This window comes from Myotis lucifugus, unplaced genomic scaffold, assembly GCF_000147115.1.
Source record: "Myotis lucifugus unplaced genomic scaffold, Myoluc2.0 scaffold_6, whole genome shotgun sequence".
Lineage (NCBI taxonomy): Eukaryota > Metazoa > Chordata > Mammalia > Chiroptera > Vespertilionidae > Myotis > Myotis lucifugus.
In genome coordinates, this window is record NW_005871054.1 from 12,888,627 (window position 1) to 12,896,057 (window position 7,431).

The following is a 7,431-nucleotide window of genomic DNA, read 5'->3' on the forward strand; positions in this document are numbered from 1 at the left end:
CACTCGAGGCGCTGTGCACTATCGTTATTTTCTCTTGTGTCGACTTACCAAGTCCCAAGTCGCTCCCTCCAAAAAGTGGTTTCAAGCGCTATATGACCGACTTCTGCGCATGGGCCACGAAGTTTCAATTGCACTGTACGTGCGCGCCCACACGTGGTATTTTGTGGAAGAGCCACACTCAAGGGGCCAAAGAGCCGCATGTGGCTCGCGAGCCGCGGTTTGCTGACCACGAATCTGGAGGATCTAAATCCCACAGGAATCCATCACTGCCAAGCTGCCTCCTCCCCAGGAGACCTGAGACCTGAGATGCAGAGGCCTGAGCCTGAGAGACAGCTCTGGGGGATGGACCCACTGGTGAACATACACGCAGGTTCTGGGTGGGGATGAAATTGATGGCCTGCTGCACACCTCCATACCGTCACTCCTTTTAACCTTCCAGCCTACTATTGGGTTAACAAAGCTTTTTTTTTTTTTTTTTTTCAAGAAAGGGGTTGTGCCCGAAATTATTCTCTAATAGCCATAACCTTAGTCTTTGGTTAACCTTGTAGCAAAAATGAGTTGACAGCCAAATGAGAATCAACTCAATCTAAGGAATATCTGATGTATGCCTTCCATGCCCCAGGTTCTGGGCCAAGTACTGGAAATGTGGCGGAGAAAAACAGACACAGTGGTCTGTCCCCATGGAGCTTCCGGAGAGCAAGAACCGGCCAGGAGGTGCTGCAGGCGGTGGAGCTGGGAGATCTCTACTGGGGGAGCTGGGAGACCTGGGGGAGCTCTGATGGCCCAGCCATAGCCATCCTGCCACCCCATGCAGCCTCCCTGGCTGGGTGTCCCCTCACTTCCTCAAGCAAAGCAACTGCCTGCCCGAAACTAAAAAGAAAAAAGGAAGAGCGAACTGCTGAGGGCCAGGAAAGCTGCTCCTTGACCCCTACTTTGCCAAATGAGGGCAAAACCAAGCCCCTCCGAGTGAAAGGAAATTCAGCAGAGGCTCACGAATTTCAGTTTCTTTAAAAAGACATGTGTGGTCCTTGGTTTTGTTTCTGTGTAACTGCTTCTCTTGTCTCCTCCTTGCAGTATTGCTCTTCTGCATCGGAGGCCTCTTGGTAGGAACTGCTGCTGCTAACACGTGTGTCATTGCTAGAAACCGATACCCCCTGGAGAGCTGCTTTGTTTTGTTTCCTTTTAATACTGAAACCCCAAATTCCACAACAAAATCGCAAAAAACCCAGCTCTCCATTAGGCCTCTGACCCAGGAGCTTTACAGCAGTGCTCCCCACCTTTCTGATACCCGGGCACACACTGAGAATGGCACAGTGCCCCACCCCCTGCGGCACACCTGTAACACCCATTCCTGATACACCTGCTGGGAAACTTTGGTTCCCAGAGTGTGTAAATGTCACCAAACCTCAAGAGAATCCTGGCAGAAGTGGAGAAACCAGATGGACCAAAGAGTCAGGAAGGGGACGGGAGGCACAAAGAGAAACCAATCAGATCTGATGGGACTGCCCCACCCTGAGGTCGCTGCTGCCTGCCTGAGCTGGCACATCCCAAACCCACATCCGAGTCCCAGGAGAGGGAAACACAGGGCATTCAGTCGCTGCAAAGGCTTTGGAGTCAACAAAGGCCGTCCACCTTCCCAGCAGAGAAGGAAGCCAGCATTCCATGTGACGTGCTGCAGGCTGGAGATATAAATAGCTTCTAAAAAGGTTAGCAAAATGCACAGATGACAAATCTACAGTAGGTTACTAAGGGAAACCAGGATGCTTAGTGCCAGCATCCCACCTGTTGCAGCTGATGTCTGGGAGGAACCCTGTGGCTCCTCCTAAACCCTGCTCCCTGGGCCCCTCATGGATAGAACGTGGGGCTGCAGGCACCTGGAGCCTGGGTGACATGAGAGGGCATTTCCTACGCCCGACTGATATTCCCCGCAGGCCTTTTCCAAAGTAAAGAAAACTTTTTTCCTAATCACATCTCTGCTTTCTGTCAGCCCAATTTCCTCATCTGGGAAAAGTCTACCTGGGAAGATAGAGTGAGGAACAGAGCCTAAAGGTGGGAGGAGCCCTGGCCCTCCCCTTTCCCCCTTCCCATTACACAGGGCCCTTGGGGGCTGCCCCAGGAAATGCAGAAGGCGGGGCCTGGCGGGGAATTCTGAGGCTGCCTCCCAGGGAGATTCCCTTCTGGTGGGGAAGTGCTTCCCTGGGTGCCCAGAGGGCTTGCAGGGCAGCCACAGATGCTAGGCTATGTTAGGAGAGAAACAGATCTGGCTTGTCACTAAAAAAGCAACCCCAAGCAACATCTGAATTAAGGGTATTTATAGCTCTCATGGATGTGCCCTTAAACTTGTATGCGTTGAAGTTAACAGACATAGCAATGGCACGCCCAAAAGCACACATATAGACTTCCACACACAGAGGCAGTGGCTAAATCTGGCACTCTAGAGAACCCAAACTCACCCCCAACGCACCCTCCAGAGTGTGGGTATTCCAGGGCCTGGGATAAACTGGGCGTCAGTCCTCTCTCTTCAGGGTATCAAGTTCTGCCTTCCTGCCAAGGATTAAGAGATCAGCCTGGAGCCAGAAGCTCAAGAGCAGCTTGCCAATCAGGTCCCCACCTCTCAGCTGCACAGGGAGCAAGAGCTCTTCCCACTTCCCATGTGCTTCCAAACAGTGCAGAGGCAGAGGGAAAATCTCGCCTCTTCAGCCCCTCCCTGAGCAGACAGTGGGGCTGCTGCAGAGCCTACGCTGATCCCGAAAGCCAAGCAAGAAAGGAGAAGCTGCACAGAGCCCCGGGCCGGAAGCCAGACCCCTGCACAAGGCACCAGTGAGGAGGAAGGCCCTGGCCTCAACTTCCACTCCAAAATGCTAGGCAGTCAAATGTCAGCTGCTCCTGGACCACCCAGGGGCTTGGCCAGGAGAGGGGGCTTCCCGTTAGCAGGAATGCCAGTGAGTGTGTTGGGGATGTCGAGGGATGTCCCCAGGCAGAAAATGTGATGGGGACCAATACTGGCCAACACACTCACATTCGTATTTCTTCCTCTTCCTCTCTCTCTGTCTCTCAGAGGTCTCAGCAGAGGTCAACAGAGGAAGCAGCCTGCTCTGGAAGGCAAAAGGTCATCTACTATAGGCATACCTCAGAGATACTGTGGGTTCAGGTCCAGACCACCACAATACAATGAGCTGTAACCTTTGCTGGTGGAGGGCCTTGCCTTCCATTTGTAAAAAAGTGCAACCTCTGGGAAGTGCAATAAAGCAAAGTGCGATGAAATAAGGTATACCTGTAGTCATCTCTTGAGTTCCCTAATACATAAATTGGGCAAATGTTTGCTTACGGCTTTGAATTTCACTGGGGTCCGAGACCAAGAAGAATTAAGTACACAGACTACAAGTTCCAACCAGAGGGAGGTAGTGTTGCTGTTATTCAAATACAGTGAGCGCCCATGTGCATGAGGGAAAGCATCTGTTTCCAGTGCTGTGAGCTTCTTCCTCATCCCATTTTGTCTCCCAAAGTAGAAGCAACCGAAACCTACACAACCCACTTTTTTCTCAAATTCTACACTGAACTCTTAGTTTTTCTAAGAGTTTCTTTTACATCACCGAGGGTGCAGGCTCTGATTCGGAAAGAAAACCATATGACACAACAGGGCACTTAGAGCAGGGAGCACTCGACTGTGTCCGTGGGTCGGTCCATGATGGGGGCTGTGGGAATCATAAAGTGCAAAGCTGGATCCACACCTCTGCTGAGAACAGGATAGGATCTGGAATCCTAGTGGGATTGCTATCAACTCCAGGCATAATCCACTGTCCTCTTCCACCTGCAATCCCCTCCGCCCACAAAGCTGCCCAGGGTGGAATATGATAATCTGTCATAATATGTTATACATCTACTATGAGTGAAGAAATTTACATACATTAACAATATAAGCTGGCCTAAAACACTGCAGCATAGAGTCTAATTATCCACATTTTTACTAGATTACAAAGAAGGAAAATAACTTAGCTAGAATCACATGACTAGTAGAGCAAGGGAGAGAGATCTGAGCCCCCTTTGGTTTCAAAGCCCATGGCCTGTCCTCTACTGCCCATCAGGCTTAAAAATTCTCGTGTGTGTGTGTGTGTGTGTGTGTGTGTGTATGCGTGCATGTGTTTATCATTATTTAAGATTAACCTGATACATATTCATAGAGGCATGGGGTCTTAATGACCAAATACAACATTGAAATCTCCTACATAACATGCATAAACAGGCATCTGATCCAGACACTTGCCCCTATGCTGTCATCAGTCATGGCAGATCCTTCTCATAAACTTATTCTTTTGACCTGCCAGGTGCTTAGCACAGCGCTAGGTACACCATAGGCACTTGCCATTTAATCTCACTGGTGATTACTTTGCTAAGATTGCATATTACAGTAGTAATACATCCTTAGATGCTGAAAGATGAATTATCACTAACTTTGATGCAAAAACAAAAGTCTCAGACATTGGGAGAAACACCAACTTGACCAACAGAGGAGGTGTCCCACCCACTGGGCAAAAACATTAATATTTGAACCTCACTAATAGGTTGACCCCCCCCCAACTTGATATATATCTTACAATCTCTATAGGAAACAGCAATTATGATGACATATGGAAAGCCCTGATTTTGTGAGTGGGCCCTAATTTGGAGTGACTTTTTGGATCGGGGTTCTCTATTCTCTGTAAAGGTGGCATACAGCCCCACTCAGAAAATGGCTGTGAAGATTTCAAATACTCCCAGCCAGTGTGGCTCAGTGGTTGAGCGTTGACCTATGAACCAGGAGGTCGTGGTTCGATTCCCAGTCAGGGCACATGTCTAGGTTGTGGGCTCGATTCTCAGCAGGGGGTATGTTGGGGGCAGCTGATCAACGATTCTCTCTCATTCATTGATGTTTCTATCTCTCTCTTTCCTTCACCCTTCCTCTCTGAAATCAATAAAAATATATATTTTTAAAAATTCCAAATACCATGTCTACAGACACATAAGCAATTCAATCAACCCAGGTGGTATCTCGGCACCTCCCATGGCTTTCTGCCTCAAGTAGGACAGAGTCAGACCCATGTCCTAAACAAAGAAAGGCCTCTCAGGAGCTGTGACCTTAGGTCAGCAACCTCACCTCTCTGAGTCCCAGTTTCCTCATCAGCAAAGATGAAACATCACCTACCTCATAAGGTTGTTTTGTGAAGAAAACATAATAATATTTGCAAGTGGTCACCCCATGCCCGATATATAGAAGCAACTCAGTAAATATTAGTTGGGTTTGAACGTGCACAGAACAGCTCTGACATATACACGTCCTGTTGAATAGGGACCGTGGTAAAAAACAAAACAAAAACAAAACAAAACAAAACAAAACAAAACGTCGTGGTGACAAGTAAAAGAAAAAACGAAAGAAGGGGTAGTGACATAAGTTAAAAATAGAGACCATATTTTAAAACCTGACTCCTTTCAACCAATAATTTTAACTTGTTGTTTAAAAGTAAAGTGCACTGCTTAAAAGTTGGTCTCCATGCATTCTGATAGCTAGAAAGAATAACAACCAGGCAAGCAACCAAAAGGGGCCCAGAAGACCTGGTTGTACTGACTTGGTTTGGATAAAGGGGGCAGCCTCAGGCACCTCCCACTGCAACCGTTTCTCAACCCTCAGATGCTTCTCTAACGTGACAGTTTAGAAACCAGAGGTCACATCAAGGAACCCCCCAAACAAGACATTTTTCAGATTCTAACCTGGTACCACAATTCTGAAATCCAAAACTAGAAAAGCCACAAAGAACAGCTCCCCTTTATTGAGCACCTACCTACTATGTGCCAGACCTGGTGCTAAGCCCCCCTTTTACAGGTAAGAAAGCTACTACTGAGCATCCCCCAAAGACTCTCGCCATGACCTCAAGGACCCAAGTCTGCATGACATGTGGAAACTTCTGCTTGAGTCTTCAGATCTAATCACAGGGCTGGATTCTGCAAAACTTCATCATACAATCTAGCCCCACAGCAATAGTGGGTCTGGGAAGAGGGTAGAGCTGGGTCAGAGGAAGAGAGGAGACCTTAAACCTTTAGGAGACACCTCTAGTTTGCAAATAATGGTCAGAGGCTGCCAGGAGAAGTGTGCATTTCCTTTCTACAAAATAATCTCTCCCAGAAAAAAAAAGCTAGTCACCTGGCCTTCCTAGGCAAAATAAATGAAGTCCTTCTTCCAAGATTCACACTGAACTCCTAACCCTTCCAGCCCCTCCCAGCCCCAGGGAGCGGCTAAAAGGTTGTTGTTTCTTTTCTTTTTTTCCCTGTGGTCCCCTGGTAACACCACAAATTATGTTTTCAGGGACTCCAGTCCCAGAGTGCAGTGATGTTGTAATAAACATAACCAGGACCAAATGCCTTCCCATCATATTAGATGATGCCATTTTCCACCAATCAGGCTCCTCCGGCAGGCAGGCCACTCACCAATGAGGGACCAGACAGAAGCTGTGAGGGGGAGACCTGGGCATCTGCAACCAAAAATAAGGGCGCTTCACGATTGGCTGCTGCCACTTTGCAACAGGAGTTGGGACCCACACACCAGGCACCACACAGAAGGCACACACACAAGCAAAAACTTTCACAGCCCAGGCGTTCACATGGGGTGGGCTGGTCTGGGGTTTGTTGTTGGGTTTTTTCCCTTTTCCCAATTTGCTGACTTGAAAAAAAGAAATAAAGACGATCCAGAGCAACCCCTCGCAGACACGCCCTCCCTCCTTAGACACCTCAGTTTCCAAAAGCCCTTCGCAAGCACCCTGAACCTAGAAAGGGAAGGGGGTGTAGGCCAGGGGCCAAGACACTCACCTGTCCGGCCGTGTCATAGAGTCCCAGGAGGTACTGCTTGCCCCCAACGGTGACGCTGACTGCAGGGGCAGAAGTGGGGGCGGGGAGAAAAGCTCACAATTACTTAGACGCTGGGGCAATTTCGATTCCCACCAGGACCTTCCACTCCCAACCCAGCTGGAAGCAGGAGGGCGCTGGAAGGGAGATGTCACCCCTTTTCCCTAGTGCCCGGCTCACTCTGAAGTGGCGTGAGGTGGGGGTGCGATGGACCCCCCAGCTACAGCCTACTCCCTTCTCCCAAGTCCCGAAGACCCGTGTCTCCCGCCCGGCCCCCCAAATGTTTTCCCGGGGGCTTGGGGCAGTAGGGGAGGCGGTGGTTGGGAAGGTCAAGGAGGTTGGTCCAGGACGCCAAGGGGGGTTGGGAAGTGCGGGGAGCTGGCACTGAGTGCGCAGGGCGGGGAGTGGGGGGTAGGAAGAGGGGTCCCATCTGCCCGCAAAGGGGTGGCCGGAGGAAAAGCCTGGGGGTGGGGCTGGCGCCCGGAGAAGGCCGCGCGGGAAAGGGTGGAGAGAGCGCTCAGGGGAGGCGGCGAGGGGGCTCCGCAAAGTTGTTCCAAA

General features: G+C 49.8%; 1 protein-coding gene across 1 annotated transcript in view; it reads right to left on the reverse strand.

The window, feature by feature from the left end:
- The window catches only part of RHOQ (ras homolog family member Q), a 33,706-nt gene that overhangs the window by 24,292 nt on the left and 1,983 nt on the right, over window positions 1-7,431 (reverse strand). The window contains exon 2 of the mRNA XM_023746102.1: window positions 6,838-6,929. Within this exon, the coding sequence (XP_023601870.1) occupies window positions 6,838-6,929 (92 nt within the window). The remainder of the gene's footprint in view (window positions 1-6,837; window positions 6,930-7,431) is intronic.